A 21,055-nucleotide genomic window follows, 5' to 3' on the forward strand; every position below is an offset into this window, starting at 1 on the left:
ACTCTCCCAATTTGTGTTTGTCTTGCAGCATTTAAGAAGAGTATGTGAATTCTCAGAGAAATCATCCTGCTATTTTCTAGATCTACATATGCATGCAAACTGAACCACATAGTAACAAAAGTGTGGTATTATAAGTGAAATTTCTAAAGCAGGAAATGCTACTATTGTCATACATGTTTATTGGCATCCTGTGTTGAACAGATCCTCACTTTCTTTGCAGTTCACTTAACAGATGAAAAAGGCTTCCTAACTTTGTAATTACAGGAAACAAAAGAGAAGATTAGATAGTCTCCCTTCCTTCTCATACAGGGTAGGCCCCTCTTCGCCTAAGTTCTGGTTTATTTGTCTCATGTATCCATTTTATGCAAGCAGTTCCTTCTCTCCACTTTGCAGAAGGAACATAAATTTCTGAAAGTTAAGAGTACTATATCTCTCTTCGTTTATGTTGGCTGCATTGGAAGGTAGCGTAGTGGTTAGCACCCTGGACTCGCATTTGGGAAGAAAGTGGTTCAAATCCACAGCCATCCAGATTTAGTTTTTCTATGATTTCTCTAAGCAAATGCTGGTGGTTCCTTTGAAAAGAACGTCAGTGATATTCTTCTCCATCCTTCCTCCAGTCTGAGCTTATGTTCCATTCTTAGTGATTTCATCATCAGCAGGCCATATATACCCTATTCTTCCTTCTTGTATTGACTACATTGCAGAGTAATACTGGCTGTCAACATACATGCCACCTTCTGACTTTTCCTTTTTATACAATGAACACTTTTTTTCTTTTTAGCACATATAAAGGAGTTAAATGTTTACCCACCATTTAAATAAATCTTCCTACTTCATTAAAAAATACTCACTCATTTGTTTCTCTTCAAGTCTGTGTTTTTGGAAGTAGTATATTTCTGTGGAAGATTTGTATTCTGATGTCATATGTAGGTGATAACTTTCACACAATTTTAGCATTGAAGTGGGCAAAGGTAATAACTAAATGTATGGTGGAAACAATGAAGAAATGAAAGGCACATAAAGAAAAATGGAACATGGTAACTTGTAACATGATCTTGTGTCTACACATGCAGTTAAATGGTCTTGGTCCTCTAGCCCAACTAGGCTGAGGGGCTTTTTCCCATGGATGCAGTTGATGTGAGCAAGAAAGTGAACTGTGAAAATCTTTCCCCTCCCTCTCAAAGTGATATTCTGCTGTCCAACCAAGCTATGAAATGACCTGATCAGTCCGCGAGTCCCTTCTGCTTTCTGCGTGAACCTCACTTGTGAAAATATAGCCCTGCTTCTCTTTTATACATCTCTCTAACACATCATATTTCTGTCTAGTCACTGACGCATGTTCTGGCTGACGAAAGACAGGATATCTTGTGAAAGCAGCCCTATGTTGTAGTAACTACACTGCAGCTTCTGCACTGCTTCTTGTGTGGGTACCTCCATAAACCAAGAATTCGTTTGTTTAGATATTATCATAATTTGCTGTGTTCACAGTACCTTGTGCAGTGTTCCCAGGCTACTACTCGAACACCGTACAGCTCTGATAAGTGCTGACGCTGCCCATACTAGTTAAGCATTGTCAAATGTAGCGTGTATCATGGTTGTAACAATATTATGAAAAGGAATGTTGCTACTCACCATATAGCGGAGATGCTGAGTCACAGATGGGCGCAACAAAAAGACCATCACAAATAAAGCTTTCAGCCCCTAAGGCCTTCATCAAAAATACACACACACACACACACACACACACACACACGACTCCAGTCTCAGGCAATGGGGTGGCTCGTGGCTCCTGGTGTGTGTGTGGTCTATTTTTGACGTGGGCCTTACTGGCCAAAAGCTTTATTTGTGACAGTCTTTTTGTTGTGCCTATCTGTGACTCAGCATCTCTGCTATATGGTGAGTAGCAACTTTCCTTTTTGTAATATTGTTTCATTCCATCCTGGATTTTCCGTTGTTCGATGTATCTTGGTGGGGCACTTCCTACTGTAGTAGTAAGAGATACATGAACATTCACAAACTTGTCTACAAATGGCATTGATCTCAACACTTCGGAGACCAAGCTCAAGCATAGTTTGGGCCACAACTTGGTATTAAAAAGACCGCACATGATTATTGGTCAAGTTGCAATGTTCTCGACGCGCAAGCCAGCCGTCACTCAAAAACAGGACGCGTCATGACCTGCCCCTTGACTGGTTCTTCCTTTTGTTGTGTTATCAGTTTCTAGTATTATCTCAAAGGAAACATTATCAAACGTAACAGTTATTGCTGTTAACAGTTGATCCCATATGATTGCACTGATATAATTTGTGTGTGTACTCATTAGGTTTTGTAGTTTGCTGTTAACTGCTACAAGTACATTATGTTTTTTGAGTGAGGAAACAATTTTGTGAACTCAAGCAGAAGAAATTGCTCAAGAACTTACCACACACTTTTTGCTTGAGAGGATAATTTAATTTTCTGTCATCTTTATTTTAAAATGTAGAATCTGTCAAAGAATTGAAGTAAACATGAAAAATAAATCTTGAAGCTTGGCCCTGTTGCACTATGACCACTCTCGAAGATACATCTACTACATACATGCCAATAAAACTTTAAACCACAGAATAATTGGCCAGTTTCCTAGACCCAGTATTCTTCTAAGTGGCCAGCCTCCAAAGTGTTAAGTCATTCTGGACAGATGATAATGTTACATAGAAATCTGCCACACAAATTACAGCACTGAGAAGTTCCAAACATACCTACTTTTTACCAGTGTAAAAAATTCTTTGATTTGAACATATAATAGTAATTTTGTTAAAAGTGAACTTAAATACACAGTGAAGCATTTGCAGTTTAATGGAATCTATGACTAGCTACATTTGTAAACAGTAAATGTTTAAAGAAACCTTTTTTAAAAATGAAGCCAAGGAATTAGAATGGGACACACATGTTTCACGAATTAAAATGTTTCTGACCGTACTAAAACACCTTTCAGTACTATAGTTCAATTCTTTTATCTTGGCGGCTCGCGCATGCCCGCCCAGACGCGGGAGATTGCTGCGTTGCCAGTTGCACACGACGCACGTGCCAAGAGAAGCAGCGCCATTTCATGAAGTAAAGCCACCAGAGCCGCATTAACCCTTTCGCTGCTACAAAGACGTGTTCCCTGCATTCCACGCTATGCGTGATTTTGTCACTGCACTGCTTGCCTGTGCAGACACATGGTGTTTCCATTGCTTTGACACTCTGTATCATTCAATTCCACAAAAACTATCTGGCCCAAAAATTAGATTTTTACATATCTTCTTGACTGATACCTTCCCTCCATAAATGACTTAATTTTGTTTCGATGTTCAATGCAGTTATTATGCAGCATTAAATATAGTAAACCATTGCACAAAATTTTGAAGAGTTTGCAGAGGTAAAAGTCCATAGGGTATACTTTCCGTATGGTCGATTTTAGTGGCTACAACGTTGAGAATGAAATGTGGACAAGATACCAAAATTTCATATAAAATTTACTGTATAACAATATATCATTTAATTTAAGTACCACATAGGTGTCGTACGTAATATTGAGAAATATTCCATCTTTCGCGACTGTAACAAAAGTTTTATTTACACCAGGCACGTTTGGCTTTATTTTAAAGTACTTCAATCAATCAAAAGGAAGTAGACAAAATACATTAAACAAAACTGTGGACTTACCAAAACCTCAGTGAAGGTATGTTCTCGAAACTTCAACAAAAGCCCTTACCGAGCTACTGAGCATCTCTCCTCCAGATTCTTCCATTAGAGTTTATCTATCATCTCCGTAATGCTTTTGCGATTACTAAATGATCCTGTAATGAAGCGTGCTGCTTTCTGTTGGATCTTCTCTCTCTCTTCTATCAACCCTATCTGGTACGGATCCCACACCGGTGAGCAGTATTCAAGCAGTGGGCGAACAAGCGTACTGTAACCTACTTCCATTGTTTTTGGATTGCGTTTCATTAGGATTCTTCCAATGAATCTCAGTCTGGCATCTGCTTTACCGACAATTAATTTTATATGGTCATTCCATTTTAAATCACTCCTAATGCCTATGCCCATATAATTTATGGAATTAACTGCTTCCAGTTGCTGACCTGCTATGTTGTAGTTAAATGATAAAGGATCTTTCTTTCTATGTATTCACAACACATTACACTTCTCTACATTGAGATTCAGTTGCCAATCCCTGCACCATGCGTCAATTCGTTGCAGGTCCCCCTGCATTTCAGTACAATTTTCCATTGTTACAACCTCTCGATATACTATAGCATCATCCACAAAAAGTGTCGGTGAACTTCCGATCACTCTTACTTCGGAAGACTTCTCTCCATTGAGAGCGACATGCTGCATTCTGTTATCTAGGAACTCTTCAATCCAATCACACAATTGGTCATATAGTCCATATGCTCTTACTTCATTCATTAAACAACTGTGGGGGACTGTATCAAACGGCTTGCGGAAGTCAAGAAACATAGCATCTACCTGGGAACCCGTGTCTATGGCCCTCTGAGTCTCGTGGACGAATAGTGTGAGCTGGGTTTCACGCGATCATCTTTTTTGAAACCCATGCTGACTCCTACAGAGTAGATTTCTAGTCTCCAGAAAAGTCATTATACTCAATCATAATATGTGTTCCAAAATTCTACAACTGATCAACGATAGAGATTTAGGTCTATAGTTCTGCACATCTGTTCAACATACCTTCTTGAAAACAGGATGACCTGTAACTTTTCCCAATCTTTTGGAATGTTACACTCTTCTAGAGACCTACGGTACACCGCTGCAAGAAGGGGGGCAAGTTCCTTTGCGTACTCTGTGTAAAATCAAACTGGTATCCCATCAGGCCCAGAAGCCTTTCCACTTTTGAGCGATTTTAATTGTTTTTTTATCCCTCTGTCATCTATTTCGATGTTGTTGTTGTGGTCTTCAGTCCTGAGACTGGTTTGATGCAGCTCTCCATGCTACTCTATCCTGTGCAAGCTTCTTCATCTCCCAGTACCTACTGCAGCCTACATCCTTCTGAATTTGCTTAGTGTATTCATCTCTTGGTCTCCCTCCACGATTTTCACCCTCCACGCTGCCCTCTAGTACTAAACTGGTGATCCCTTGATGCCTCAGAAGTTGTCCTACCAACCGATCCCTTCTTCTAGTCAAGTTGTGCCACAAACTCCTCTTCTCCACAATTCTATTCAATACCTCCTCATTACTTATGTGATCTACCCATCTAATCTTCAGCATTCTTCTGTAGCACCATATTTCGAAAGTTTCTATTCTCTTCTTGTCTAAACTATTTATTGTCCATGTTTCACTTCCAGACATGGCTACACTCCATACAAATACTTTCAGAAACGACTTCCTGACACGTAAATCAATACTCGATGTTAACAAATTTCTCTTCTTCAGAAACACTTTCCTTGCCATTGCCAGTCTACATTTAATATCCTCTCTACTTCGACCATCATCAGTTATTTTGCTCCCCAAATAGCAAAACTCCTTTACTACTTTAAGTGTCACATTTCTTAATCTAATTCCCTCAGCATCACCCGACTTAATTCATCTACAATCCATTATTCTGGTTTTGCTTTTGTTGTTGTTCATCTTATACCCTCCTTTCAAGGCACTGTCCATTCCGTACAACTGCTCTTCCAAGTCCTTTGTTGTCTCTGACAGAATTACAATGTCATCGGCAAACCTCAACGTTTTTATTTCTTCTCCATGGATTTTAATACCTACTCCAAACTTTTCTTTTGTTTCCTTTACTGCTTGCTCAATATACAGATTGAATAGCATTGGGGAGAGGCTACAACCCTGTCTTACTCCCTTCCCAACCGTTGCTTCCCTTTCATGTCCCTCGACTCTTATAACTGCTATCTGCTTTCTCTACAAATTGTAAATAGCCTTTCGCTCCCTGTATTTTACCCCTGCCACCTTCAGAATTTGAAAGAGAATATTCCAGTCAATATTGTCAAAAGCTTTCTCTAAGTCTACAAATTTTAGAAACGTAGGTTTGCCTTTCCTTAATCTTTCTTCTAAGATGAGTCGTAGGGTCAGTATTGCCTCACGTGTTCCAACATTTCTACGGAATCCAAACAGATCTTCCCCTAGGTCAGCTTCTACCAGTTTTTCCATTCGTCTGTAAAGAATTCGCGTTAGTATTTTGCAGCTGTGACTTATTAAACTGATAGTTTGGTAATTTTCACATCTGTCAACACCTGCTTTCTTTGGGATTGGGATTATTATATTCTTCTTGAAGTCTGAGGGTATTTTGCCTGTCTCATACATCTTGCTCTCCAGATGGTAGAGATTTGTTAGGACTGGCTCTCCCAATGCTGTCAGTCGTTCTAATGGAATGTTGTCTACTCCCGGGCCTTGTTTCGACTTAGGTCTTTCAGTGCTCTGTCAAACTCTTCACGCAGTATCATATCTCTCATTTCATCTTCATCTACATCCTCTTCCATTTCCATAATATTGTCCTCAAGAACATCGCCCCTGTAGAGACCCTCCATATACTCCTTCCACCTCTGTGCTTTCCCGTCTTTGCTTAGAACTGGGTTTCCATCTGAACTCTAGATATTCATGCAAGTGGTTCTCTTTTCTCAAGTGTACAGTAAAGCTGCATGCCCTCGGGAAAAATTACGGCTGTAGTTTCCCCTTGCTTTCAGCTGTTCGCAGTACCACAACAGCAATGCCGTTTTGGTTAGTGTCTCTTTAATTTTCCTGTAGGCAGTACCTATTTTACCCCTAGTGAGATAAGCCTCTACATCCTTATATTTGTCCTCTAGCCATCCCTGCTTAGCCGTTTTGCACTTCCTGTCGATCTCATTTTTGAGACGTTTGTATTCCTTTTCTCCTGCTTCATTTACTGCATTTTTGTATTTTCTCCTTTCATCAATTAAATTCAGTATCTCTTCTGTTACCCAAGGATTTCTACTAGCCCTCGTCTTTTTACCTACTTGATCCTCTGCTGCCTTCACTATTTCATTCCCCAAAGCTAGCCATTCTTCTTCTACTGTATTTCTTTCCCCCATTCCTGTCAATTGTTACCTTATGCTCTCCTTGAAAGTCTGTACAACCTCTGGTTCTTTCAGTTTATCCAGGTCCCATCTCCTAAAATTCCCACCTTTTTACAGTTTCTTCAGTTTTAATCTACAGTTCATAACTAATAGATTGTGGTCCAGAGTCCACATCTGCCCCTGGAAATGTCTTACAATTTAAAACCTGGTTCCTAAATCTCTGTCTTACCATTATATAATCTATCTTAAACCTTCTAGTATTTCCAGGGTTCTTCCATGTATACAACCTTCTTTCATGATTCTTGAACCAAGTGTTAGCTATGATTAGGTTATGCTCTGTGCAAAATTCTACCAGGCGGCTTCCTCTTTCATTTCTTAGCCCCAATCCATATTCACCTACTACGTTTCCTTCTCTTCCTTTTCCTACCGTCAAATTCCAGTCACCGATGACTATTAAATTTTCGTCTCCCGTCACTACCTGAATAATTTCTTTTATCTCATCATACATTTCACCAATTTCTTCTTCATCTGCAGAGCTAGTTGGCAAATAAACTTGTACTACTGTGGTAGGCGTGGGCTTCGTGTCTATCTTGGCCACAATAATGCGTTCACTATGCTGTTTGTAGTAGTTTACCCGCATCCCTATTTTCCTATTCATTATTAAAACTACTCCTGCATTACCCCTATTTGATTTTGTATTTATAACCCTGTATTCACCTGACCAAAAGTCTTGTTCCTCTTGCTACTGAACTTCACTAATTCCCACTATATCTAACTTTAACCTATCCATTTCCCTTTTTAAATTTTCTAACCTACCCGATTAAGAGATCTGACATTCCACACTCCGATCCGTAGAACGCCTGTTTTCTTTCTCCTGATAACGACGTCCTCTTGAGTAGTCCCCGCCCGGAGATCCGAATGGGGACTATTTTACCGAAGAGGACGCCATCATCATATAATCATACAGTAAAGCTGCATGCCCTCGGGAAAAATTATGGCTGTAGTTTCCCCTTGCTTTCAGCCGTTCGCAGTACCACAACAGCAATGTCGTTTTGGTTAGTGTTACAAGGCCACATCCAGACTGTTGCCCCTGCAACTACTGAAAAGGCTGGTGCCCCTCTTCAGGAACCACACGTTTGTCTGGCCTCTCAACAGATCCCCTCCGTTGTGGTTGCACCTACGGTACGGCTATCTGTATCGTTGAGGCACGCAAGCCTCCCCACCAACGGCAAGGTCCATGGTTCATTTCGATATCTACCATTTTGTCATCTGTGCGACAATCTAGAGAAGGAACTACAGTGCAGTCTTCCTCTGTTTCAGTACCATTTTGGTCACAGTGTGTCGGGACATTTTGTTTTGATCCACCTACCACTTTGACATAATACCAAAATTTCTTAGGATTTTCTGCCAACATAGAACTTTACTTTCGTTTCCATTGAACACCTCTTGCATAGCCCTCCTCACACTACATTTCGCTTCGTGTAATTTTTGTTTGTCTGCAAGGCTTTGGCTGTGTTTATGTTTGCTGTGAAGCTCCCTCTGCTTCCATAGCAGTTTTCTAACTCAGTTGTTGTACCACGGTGGCTCTTTTCCATCTTTTATGATCTTGCTTGGCACATACTCATCTAATGTATATTGTACGATGGTTTTGAACTTTGTCCACTGATCCTCAACACTATCTGTACTTGAGACAAAACTTTTGTGTTGAGACATCCTTTTTGTCACTTTTGCTAAACAGAAAAATCTTCCTACTTTTTTATATTTCTATTTATGGTTGAAATCACCAATGCTGTAACCACTTTATGATCGCTGATTCCCTGTTCTGCGTTAACTGTTTCAAATAGTTCGGGTCTGTTTGTCACCAGAAGGTGTAATATGTTATCGCCACAAGTCGGTTCTCTGTTTAACTGCCCAAGGTAGTTTGCAGATAATGCACTTAAAAAAGTTCACTGGATTCTTTGTCCCTGCCACCCATTATAAATGTTTGAGTCTCCCAGTCTATATCTGGTAAATTAAAATCTCCACCCAAAACTATAACATGGTCGGGAAATCTACTCGAAATATTTTCCAAATTTTCCTTCAGGTGTTCTCCCACAACAGCTGCTGAGCTGGGACACTCAGATGTTTAGGACGGGTGGTAGGGACAGAGCATCGAGTGACATTATACTGAGTGCACTATCCGAAAATTACCTCGAGCAATTAAACAGAGAACCGACTCGTGGAGATAACATCTTGGACCTACTGATAACAAACAGACCCGAACTTTTCGACTCTGTATGTGCAGAACAGGGAATCAGTGATCATAAGGCCGTTGCAGCATCCCTGAATATGGAAGTTAATAGGAATATAAAAAAAGGGAGGAAGGTTTATCTGTTTAGCAAGAGTAATAGAAGGCAGATTTCAGACTACCTAACAGATCAAAATGAAAATTTCTGTTCCGACACTGACAATGTTGAGTGTTTATGGAAAAAGTTCAAGGCAATCGTAAAATGCGTTTTAGACAGGTACGTGCCGAGTAAAACTGTGAGGGACGGGAAAAACCCATCGTGGTATAACAACAAAGTTAGGAAACTACTGCGAAAGCAAAGAGAGCTTCACTCCAAGTTTAAACGCAGCCAAAACCTCTCAGACAAACAGAAGCTAAACGATGTCAGAGTTAGCGTAAGGAGGGCTATGCGTGAAGCGTTCAGTGAATTCGAAAGTAAAATTCTATGTACCGACTTGACAGAAAATCCTCGGAAGTTCTGGTCTTACGTTAAATCAGTAAGTGGCTCGAAATAGCATATCCAGACGCTCTGGGATGATGATGGCATTGAAACAGAGGATGACACGCGTACGCTGAAATACTAAAGTGTGGGATCCGTACCAGGTCGGGTTGACGGAGGAGATAGAGAAGATCCAAAGAAGAGCGGCGCGTCTCGTCACAAGGTTATTTGGTAACCGTGATAGCGTTACGGAGATGTTTAATAAACTCAAGTGGCAGACTCTGCAAGAGAGGCGCTCTGCATCGCGGTGTAGCTTGCTCGCCAGGTTTCGAGAGGGTGCGTTTCTGGATGAGGTATCGAATATATTGCTTCCCCCTACTTATACCTCCCGAGGAGATCACAAATGTAAAATTAGAGAGATTAGAGCGCGCACGGTGGCTTTCAGACAGTCGTTCTTTCCGCGAACCATACGCGACTGGAACAGGAAAGGGAGGTAATGACAGTGGCACGAAAGTGCCCTCCGCCACACACCGTTGGGTGGCTTGCGGAGTATAAATGTAGATGTAGATGTAGCCTGCTTTAACCGTGGCCTTCACCCAAATTATTTCACATTTCGCATCTCCGTCAGTTTCCTTCGATACTATTGCATTTTTTATTGCTATAAACATGCCTCTCCCTTCACTGTCCAGCCTGTGCCTGCGGTATACATTCCAGTCTTAGTTTAGAATTTCATTACTGTTAACATCTGGTTTCAGCCAACATTCCGTCACTAGTACCATGTGGGTATTGTGACCATTTATTAATGAGAGAAGTTCTGGGACCTTTCTATAGATGGTCCTGCAGTTTACTATTACCACATTAATATTGTCATTCCCTGTAGCGTATTACCTACTGCTACCCTGTCGCATATCAGGAGGCGTCTTGTGGAGCCTAGGGAGGGAATTCTCTAACCTAAAAAACCCACATGTGCACTCCAAACGTACTGCGCTACCCTTGTAGCCACTTCCTGCATACAGTGCACGCCTGACCTATTCAGGGGGACCCTACATTTCTCCACCCAATAGTGGAGGTCAAGAAATTTGCACCCAGATCTCCGCAGAATCGTCTGAGCCTCTGGTTTAAGCCTTCCACTCAGCTCCAGACCAGTGGACTGCGATCAGTTCTGGGAACAACACTACGAATAGTTAGCTCAGATTCCACCTCGTGAGCAAGGCTTTCTGCCTTCACTCCACCAACTGTCTGTATGAAGTGAGGATGACCTCTGAACCCAGATGGCAGGAGTCATTGGTGCTGACATGAGCAACAATTAGCAGTCAGTGCACCCAGTGCTCTCTATCGCTGCCGGCAGGGCCTCCTGCACATCTTGGGTGAGATCCCTTGGCAAGCAGACAGAATGAACACTGGCTTTCTTCCCAGACCTTTCTGCTATTTCCCTAAGGGGCTCCACCACCCACCCAATGTTGGAGCTCCCAATCACTAATGAACACCCCCCCCCCCCCCCCCCCCCCCCATGTGCCTGCTCGGATCTTGCTGAAGGAGCGGCCACGTGTCCACTCACAGGCAGCAGAGCGGGCGATGCCACACAGCCAGCCTCCACATTGACCCTCCACCTCGTGCGACGCGAACGCCGTTGAACCCACCACTCCAATTGGGGAGAGGGTGGCCCAGCCGCATCCTGAAGACGGCTGACTGTGGCCATCAGCACGTTCAGCTGTTTGCGAATGGTGGTCAGCTCCTCCTGCGTCCGTACACAGCAGCCACACATCCTATCCATGTGATGTAAAAACATACATGCCTCCCACTATACGATGCTTTAAGTGCTGGAAATTTGGGCACTTGTAGCGCCAGTGCATTTCCAGTGTCACAAGTAGAGACTGCAGACATTCACTGCATCTGAGTACTCCATGTTCCCCTTGTCCTGCCTGTGTCAACAGTGGAGAGCACAGCTCCCCCTGCTCACCGGACTGTGTGGTACTCCAAAAGGAGAGGAAAATTATGGAGTAAAAGACCCTGGACAAGATTACTTACTTAGAGGCAGTTGAAACCTGTTAAGATGGTAACTTTTACACTGCAGCTACGACCACGTCACCCTCCCTGGCGATGGTAGTCCCCTCGGCTAGCCTCTCACAAAGGGCCCTAGGGACTCTACCTTCCAAGGTCTCCCCCCATATAAAAGTGGACACCAGCCAGTGGCTGAAGCAGCCAGAAGCTGCTGATCAAAAGGCTTCATGGTCTTCGTACATGAAGCTACTTCAGAGAAGCCCTCCCAGCAAATGCCTCAAGAGCAACAAGAGGGCAAACAGTCGAAGAAGAAGACTGTTAAGAACTGAGAGACTCCAGTTGCCGGCACACTACCACTCCCTACCAGTTCCGCGCCTGAGGACGCGGTGGAGATTTTGGCATCCCCCATTAACCTAGATCCTGTCAATGCTTCAGCTGCAGTGGAAATGGATACAAGCACTCAGCCAGTGGCAGTAGGTGACCCTGAGGTGTAAACTGCACCCTTGGTCCCTTCTTGCCTTCCCAGACTAGAGGAAGCATGTCCTCCAGTGGAATTGCAGTGGTTTTTTTTTCCACCACATGGTTGAGTTGCGACAACTCTTAAATATTACACCTGATTTCTGCGTTGCCCTTCAGGAAACCTGGTTTCCAGCAATCCTGACCCCCATCTTTCTTGTCTATCAAGGATGTTACAAAAAATGTAATGTCTCTAAGAGGAAGTCAGGTGGAATATGCATATTTTTCCATACCTCTGTATGTAGCAAACTTGTGCCCGTTCAAAGAACTGTAGAAGCTATGACTGGCAGAGTGAGGACAACACAGGAAATTACCATCTGCAGTATCTACTTTCTTCCAGATGGTGATGTGCCACAACATGTATTGGCTGCACTAATTTCTCAACTCCCTCCACCTTTCTTGCTTTTGGGTGATTTCAACACCCATAACACTTAGCAGGGTGGCACCAAGATTACTGGCTGTGGTAAAGATGTCAAGAACTACTAACTCAACCCAATCTTTGCATCCTATATACAGGTTCCCCCACTCATTTCAGTGTGGCACATGCCACATACTTGGCTATTGATCTCTCTGTATGCAGTTCTGGCCTTCTACCTTCTATCCACTGAAGAGCTCACAATGACTTGTATGGTAGTGACCACTTTCCACTCTACCTGCCATCCCCGGCATTGCTCGCCTGGATGCCCATCTGGGCTCTTACCAAGGCTGACTGGGATGCTTTCGCCTCTGCTACCTCTGTTGGATCTTCATCGGATGAGGTGATCCAGAACATTGTTTCTGCTGCTGAATCGACAATCAGATTTTAAGTGATAGGTGTTTCTGCTGCTGAATTGACAATCAGATTGTAAGTGATGGGATTCATTTGGGGTATGGTTTTCATCCGAGACCTGTGTGACCTTGGAAAAAGGTACTGATTACCAAGCAGTTTAGTCTCTCTACTCCCCCCCCCCCCCCCCCCAATCCCTATCCCACCTATTTTAACATGTGAATCATAATAAAAAACCCTATTTGTGCCAGAGTGTTTTCTCTACTGCTGCATTTTATTCTACACCCCCCGCCCCCACAACCCCAGTCTTGGTCCGTACCCGCCCTTCATCATGCCTCTTTCTGGCTCACTTCACCTTACCTTTTGCTGTAAACAACCCCACAGTCCAATCAAACCACAACATATGGACAATGTAGCTACGTAAGGGTGTGTGCCATGAAGAAGAATGCAAATGTAGGATGTTTATGTTCCTAGATACTACTCAATGCCTCCAACATATGAGTATTGGGAGTTGATGTCTTCATTTATTGCACTGCTTGTATTCCACACAGCATTTTCCATCTAGATGTAAAATCTTAGCTGTTTCACAATAATCGTATTTCTCTGTGTGTCATAAACAAATTTCACCACAATTTGCAGTTTTTACCTATTATGACATTATACTTTGTGTTCCAGCGCATGCCAGACATGAGCAACTTACATGAAGTGAAGACCGTAGACACACTACCAGTACAGGCAGAAAGCACAGCAACAAGTACAGTAGCCACTGCTAGTACAACAAATGAAGAGGGAGATCAAGAAGATGAAGAAACACGGGAGTATCGACGTAAAATCGAAGAGCAGAAACGATTACGTGAGAAAGTACTTCAAGCGAAAGAAATACGGCGCATGATGGCAGCATTGGAGAAACAGCGTCTTTTGAAGAAACAGCAACAAGAACCGCAACAAGGACAAGAGCAGCAGCAGCATCAGACTGGTTCTGTTACTGAAAAACTCACTGGAGGTTGTATACAGTTTTATGTTATGAAATGCTTTAGCAGTAGTTGAGAATGGAGTATCAGGTGTAGCAACTAAAACAAATAGAACTGTTATTTTGAGTGGCTCACTGTTAATTGATGCAAAAAAATTCATAACGATCTGAGATACATTGTTTCTATATTTTTTCAGTAAAAATTCAGTTGTTATATGAGCCAAAGCAATTCGAGTTTTTTATGTCTTTCGTGTAAATATTTGAAATACCATTTTCCATACTTACAATTTTTTTGCATTTGATCCATAGTCCTTGTAAAACTCTCATATCTAAAAACAACTGCAATACGTAAATATTACTATTCCTTTAATATCACATCATTCTTTCCAAACATCACATTATTTTGTTGTGGTTCTTGTCTCGCATGCATATCATAAATATAGATGTCTTCAGTACATTTCTACAAATTAATGACAGTATTATGAAAAGGATAGCTGTCACTCAACATACAGTGGAGATGCTGACTCACACAACAAAAAGACTGTCAAAGCAAGCTTTCGGCCAACAAGGCCTTCATCAGAATTAGACAAAACACACACACACACACACACACACACACACACACACACACACACACACACATGACCACAGTCTCTATCTGCCAAGGCGAGACTTTACAGTGGACAGTAAAAATTGGTTGAGTCAATGTGGCAACATAAATAGCTACGTGACAAAGCATAAAAACGAAAATAATACTCTTAAAATTTTCAATGACAACATAAACTCATAGAAAATCAAACAACGGAAACTCCAGGATGGAATAATAACCACAGGCTCTAGCTGCCAAGTCTGGCCATGGCAGCCAGAGACTGTTGTCATGTTTGTGTGAGGTGTGTGTGTGTGTGTGTGGGGGGGGGGGGGGGGGGGGGGGGAGGGGGGGGGGGGCAACACTCAGTGTGATCCATCTATGTCTAATTCTGACGAAGGCCTGTTTGGCCAAAAGCTTTGTTTGACAAGAAGTCTCCTTTTTTTGTGCCTATCTGCATCTCAGCATGTATGGTGAGTGGCAACTATCCTTTTCATAATATTGTCATTATTCCTTCCTGGATTTTCCATTTTTTTATTTTCTGTCAGTTAACGTTGTCTTTGACAAATTTAAGAGTATTAGCTTCGTTTTTGTGCTTTCTGTCACTTACCTGTTTAACTCGCCACTTTGACTCAAGCTCGGCACTTTGACTCAAACAGTTTTTACTGTCCACTATTTGTTGATTTGCCCCCTCCCCATCCTCCTCTTGTGCCCCTCTCCGCCTATTGCACCCTTTGAAGTAGTGTGCCAGTTTTGTAGCAGTAGCCACTAATTACCAGTGACTACTCTTTGAGCAACAATGGTACTTCATTTCTTCACTATATTTAGTTTTTTTTTTTCCCATACTTTGTGTGGAAATAGACAGTAATCAGTTTTTTAACCAAAGAATTTAATTGGATGGATAAAAAAATCTACTAACCAAGCAGCAGCAGAACACACATATAAAAGAACGTTGTAATTAGGCAAGCTTTCGGAGCCAGAGGCATTCCTTCTTATCCTGTGTGTTAAGTCTTCCCGTCTCCCCTGACCCATCTTTTTGGGTGTCTTTCCTGAAATCTACCACTTTCCCTAGACCTCTTCAGCCTTTATCCTTCACCCATCTTCCTTCCCCTTCAACCGTTTTACCTGAAGGAGGAGCCTCTGGCTCTGAGAGCTTGCCTAATTACAACCTTCTTTTATGTGTGTGTTCTGCTGCCACTTGGTGAGTAGGTTTTTTATCTATACAATTAAATTATTTTGTCTAAAATTGATTGTTGTCATAGTAATCAGTTATTTGCTACATTTGGTGCCTTAAATTTCTTTACTTGTCAGTTATTTGCAAGAGCTGTGCTTGTACGTAATTTCCACCACTAAATATGGTTAGGTTCTTTGTTGTATGGCTAAGGATTGTGACCGTTATGGGAACCTAATGGATTAGTTGACTGCTGTCTGGGAACATTTGAAAGTTGCATTGGCAACTGTCAGCTGGCTTCACATGGCTGTTGCAAATTACACTGGTGATAGAATGACAGGGTGACCTACTATTGCAGATGTGTTCCTGAACTAGAATGTGCTGACGTGATCCAAGAAAAATGTCAGTCTGACAGTCAGTGATTATTTGGTGGTGCCTGGTGAGTCCTGCTCAGATATAATGCTGTTTCACAGGGAAAGTCTTATCTGGGCCAAAAGATTCCTGCAGTTTATGAGGAACATCACTCAGTTGCCTCACCATCATGTTCAAGATGCGTCTACTTGAGCACTGTGTTTGATGGCCACTTTAGGGAAATAACATCACAGGAGGTGAAGAAATCCAATATTCACTCAGTGTACATCCTACACTGTGTGTGGCAGTGGTTGATCCTTGACAGTCAAAGTGGGCTTTGCGCAGGTGTTTCGCATGGTTGATAAGACTAGTCACTTAATGCTATTTTGCTAATGTTTCTATGGCAACACTCAGTGTGATCCATGTATGCCTTTCAGTCAGTCTTGCTGTAGCTGTTTGTGAGTCGCATTTGAAAGCTGACAAGGCACTTCTAGCTGTCAAGATTCTTCTCGTGTCATAAGAGTATGGGATGAATCTGTTCACCAGCTGAAAAACACCATCTCAGGATCTTCGGCAGATTGTTGCTCACATCAGCACCAAAGATGTACTTCTTGAATCTTTCCCTGTGGATAGAACATTCCATCATCTCTGACTCATGTTGATGGTGGCTGTACGGTTATCAGTCAAAGTATTGGAAGAAGAAATATTACTGTCCTGAACGCACCCAAAAGATGATGGAACAATAACACCAAAGATGTCTGTCATCTGGGATCTTGAAACTAATCGTGGTTCTCTCCAGGGACCAGTGAAAGATTAGCAAAACTCTTATGGATTTTCAGCACAATTTGTGATTAGCAACACGATGAGGAGAACCGGTGAGGGTCCTGTGGTCTGGAGTTGCATTGAAGGTCCAAACCAGAGAATTTGTCAGTTCCATGGTTAGCTCATTTGTAGATTCCTCTTCCTGAGCTAGACAAGGGAGACTTGTAGGGTTGCCCTACATACTTCAGACTTGTACTGTACACTCTAAATGACATTTTGGGCAGCAGATTGTGTGTAGAAAGCACATAGGAGTATTTACATCAGCAAAACTTAAAACATTGGTGGATAGAAATCCACTGTCTGAGAACCTGCTCGTGTATCAAAAGATGAGGAGTGGGAATATTAAAATCCTAGTGGCTAACTATCAAAGTGTCCAAAGCAAAGTTCCTAAACTAACCTCTCTGCAACGAAACAGTTACTCTCACATAATGCTCATTCTAACCATGAAAGAGATAGGTTACAAAACTCATTTCTGACTTAACTTTCAGCACTGCTCATCAGTCTCAAGTCCTTTTTGACTAGTGTTAATACTTGAAGTATAAAAGATCCAAAGAAACACGGCTTATTTTGCCGTGTGTTCATTTAGAGAGAGCAATATTTCGTGGGGAGCTCATCCAACTCCAGTGGCAGCTGTTGCACAAGAGACATTATGTGTAAAAATGTTTCCCTCAGTGTGCCTATAATATTTTAGCAGTGGAAAGGTTTTGGTATCTTATCTCAGTATCTTATCTCACTATATCAATTTTTATTCTGACAGGTATTTTACAAGTCAAGTATAGTCTATGCCAAAATTTAAATTTTGTCATTTAATAGTGATGAAGGCCTTATGACCAAAATTCAGTTTTTTACCTTTGACAGTGGTTCTACAGTAAAAAAAATTGTACACAGTAGTATTGATATTACACTCCATGATAAAAATTCTTAACTTTGAGTTCTTTCTTACTATAAAACAGGTGTTGATCCGTCCAATGTTGAACCTCCTAAGGGAAATGCCATTGCAACAATTGTCAATCGCAATCCGGTACAGCCATTGTCAACGCAGGTTACTCCAACAGGAGTTCGCAAGCGTACAGCTGTTACGCGTGTTGGTGTAACTCCTACTGCTGGCATACAGGTATGTAAATTAATGCACTTTATTGCGTATCATAAACGTGATAAGTAGTAATGAAAGGGGGTGTGATGTGTAATACTCTTATGCAGCTGTCTGTAATTCAGAATAAAAGGAAAATTTTAATTCCTATACTCTCTTTCTCCTTATGGAAAAGTAGTTTTGAAGTTCTAGCAAGTAGGCGAGGGGTTCCCAGGTGGTGGTATGAAAGGACATTTCAGGTGGTACATGTTCAAGCAAGCAAAACATTTACTGATATAAGTAAAATTATTTTCATACATTACTGTATTTTGAAAGTAAAATGATAGTGATAAATCAGATTAATAAAAGGAGGATCTGTATAACATTAAAGAAAATGGATATACCACAGAATGTTTGTTTTGGGGAATACACAGGACACAGGAAGGACGATTGTACCTCCCCACTGCTCCCTTCATTATTTGTCACTGTCTTGGCCATGAATGATGGGTCTTATTTTGAAGTTGGCAATATTGTGATTGGGTCTGGTCAGTGGTTATTCAGAAGTTGTCTTTGTCACTTTGCAGCTGCTGCCAACTTATGTGGTGTACCTATTAGTGGCAAAGTAGTAGTCATTACGTGATAAATGGTTTATTGCTGTTACTGTCACTTGATTGGGCCATACAGTAAATGGCATTGTGATATGAAGAAAGCTTGCATGTGGAACCAGAGTGTGTGTAGTTCAACAAGCTTATTCTTGACTACTATAACTGTGATGTGAAGTTTGACTTAATTTTTTTACTTATATGTGATTATGTTTAAAGTGAAGCATGAAGTGATTTTTAAGCCCGGATGCTCTTTGTACCTCCAATGATGCAGTTAAATAACCTAAACCTACACCTAACTGTGAGTATGATGAAAGCTGCTTACAACTTGGCCTTATAGTATAGGCCCACATAGAAACCAGTGATAACCCAATTCCCTAGTGCATTCTATACTTGAAACACTTTCAAATCAAAGCATTGAAATCTTTTTTTTATTTTTAAAATGTCATCAGAGGTCTAAGTAGTCTGAGTAAGTTGGTAAACCTGTTGACTTTGTTCAAAATAAATCCATGTCTTGTAAAAAAAGAATCCAAGTGCATGGCAGAGTTTACACTGGAGAACCAAAGAAACTTGTACACCTGCCTAATGTTGTGTAGCACACAGAAGTGTCGCAACACAACTTGCCATCAAGTCAACTAATGTCTGGAGTAGTGCTGGAGGGAACTGACACCATGAATACTGCAGAGCTGTCCATAAATACGTAAGAGTATGAGGGGGTGGCGATATCTCATGAACACCACGTTGCAAGGCATCCCAGATATGCTCAATAACGCTCATATCTGGGGAAATTTAGTGGGCAGCAGAAGTGTTAAAATTCAGAAGAGTGTTCCTGGAGGCACTCTGTAGCAATCCTGGACATGTGGGGTGTCGCATTGTCCTGCTGGAATTGCCCAAGTCCATCAGACAGCACATAGAACATGAATGGATGCAGGTGATCAGACAGGATGCTTACGTGTTGTCATCTGTCATAGTCATATCTAGACGTATCAGGGGTCCCGTTTCACTCTAACTGCACACTCCCCACACATTACAGAGCCTCCACCAGCCTGAACAGTCTGCTGCTGACATGCAGGGTCTGTGGATTCATGAGGTTGTCTCCATACCCATACACGTCCATCTGCTCAACACAATTTGAAACAGGACTCATCTGACTAGGCAACATGTTTCCAGTCATCAACAGTCCAGTGTTGGTGTTGACGGCCCGGGTGAGGCGTAAAGCTTTGTCTCATGCAGTGATCAAGGGTTCACGAGTGGGCAGTCAGCTCCAAAAGCCCATATCGATAATGTTACGTTGAATGGTTCATATGTTCACACTTGCTGATGACCCAGCATTGAAGTCTGCAGCATTTTGCGGAATGGTTGCATTTCTGTCATATTGAACAATTCTTTTCAATCGTTGTTGGTTCCATTCTTGCAGGATCTTTTTCTGGCCACAGCAGTGTCTTAAAGTTAATGTTTTACCGGATTCCTGATATTCACAATACACACATGAAATTGTCGTACGGAAAAATCCCAACTTCGTTGCTACCTTGGAGATTCTGCGCCCCATCGCTCGTATACCGACTATAACACCACATTCAAACTCACTTAAATCTTGATAACCTGCCATTGTAACAGTAGTTTCCGATCTAACAACAGTGCCGGACATGTGTTGTCTTATAGGCGTTGCCTCCTGTAGCGCAGTATTCTGCCTGTTTACGTATCTCTGTATTTGAGTACGCTTGCCTATACCAGTTTCTTTGGAGCTTCCGTGCATTAGCACTGTAGTGACTACATAAAAGCCTCATATTTGGCTAGTGTAAGAACTGGAAAGGGAGGAAAACCTCACATGATCGGTGAGTCTCCTACTGCTTGTGGCTAGAGACATGGTTTAAGCAGCTTTTGAGGGGGTAAAATGGCCAAAGAAGTACAAAAAGTTTCATTAACCAAAAACTGTAAAAAGGAAAATTGAAGATGTGTTCCAATATTGAAGAAATGTTGTTGTTACAACTCCAGTGGTGCACATACTTTGCTCTTCAAATGTACAAGAATACAGTTGTTCCAAGTATAATGCAGTTACTCGTTTTTGTGTATTTTTACTATCATGAAGATTGAAGAAAGGGGTTTTTATTTTACAAAATTGGTTACCATTACTTGTGAAATGTAGGTGTTCCTTGGCTAAAATGTGTTGGTATTCGTACAGATGGGGCCAAGGCAGTGTATGGTCACTTAATGGGACTGGCAGTAAAAGTGAGCAAAGTTGCTCCCGATTGTCAAAGCACGCACTATATAATACACTGACAATCATTAGCTTCCAAGGATATGCCCAAAACTCTTCATATTGTTTTGACAGACACTGTAAATGTTATAAACTTCATCAAGGCAAGGGCTGAAAACTCACGGCCATTCATGCTATTCTGTGAAGATGTAGGATGCAAATTTAAAAGTTTGCTTCATTATACTGAAGCAAACTAGCTCTCTCATTTGGAATT

General features: G+C 41.7%; 1 protein-coding gene across 3 annotated transcripts in view; it reads left to right on the forward strand.

The window, feature by feature from the left end:
* Positions 1-21,055, forward strand: part of LOC124622029 (RNA-binding protein 33-like) — a 246,829-nt gene that overhangs the window by 156,343 nt on the left and 69,431 nt on the right. For all 3 annotated transcript variants that reach the window (XM_047147585.1, XM_047147586.1, XM_047147587.1), the window contains exons 12-13: positions 13,689-14,016; positions 17,867-18,027. In XM_047147585.1, coding sequence (XP_047003541.1) covers positions 13,689-14,016; positions 17,867-18,027 — 489 coding nt within the window. The remainder of the gene's footprint in view (positions 1-13,688; positions 14,017-17,866; positions 18,028-21,055) is intronic.

The sequence above is a fragment of the Schistocerca americana genome, chromosome 7 (assembly GCF_021461395.2).
Source record: "Schistocerca americana isolate TAMUIC-IGC-003095 chromosome 7, iqSchAmer2.1, whole genome shotgun sequence".
Lineage (NCBI taxonomy): Eukaryota > Metazoa > Arthropoda > Insecta > Orthoptera > Acrididae > Schistocerca > Schistocerca americana.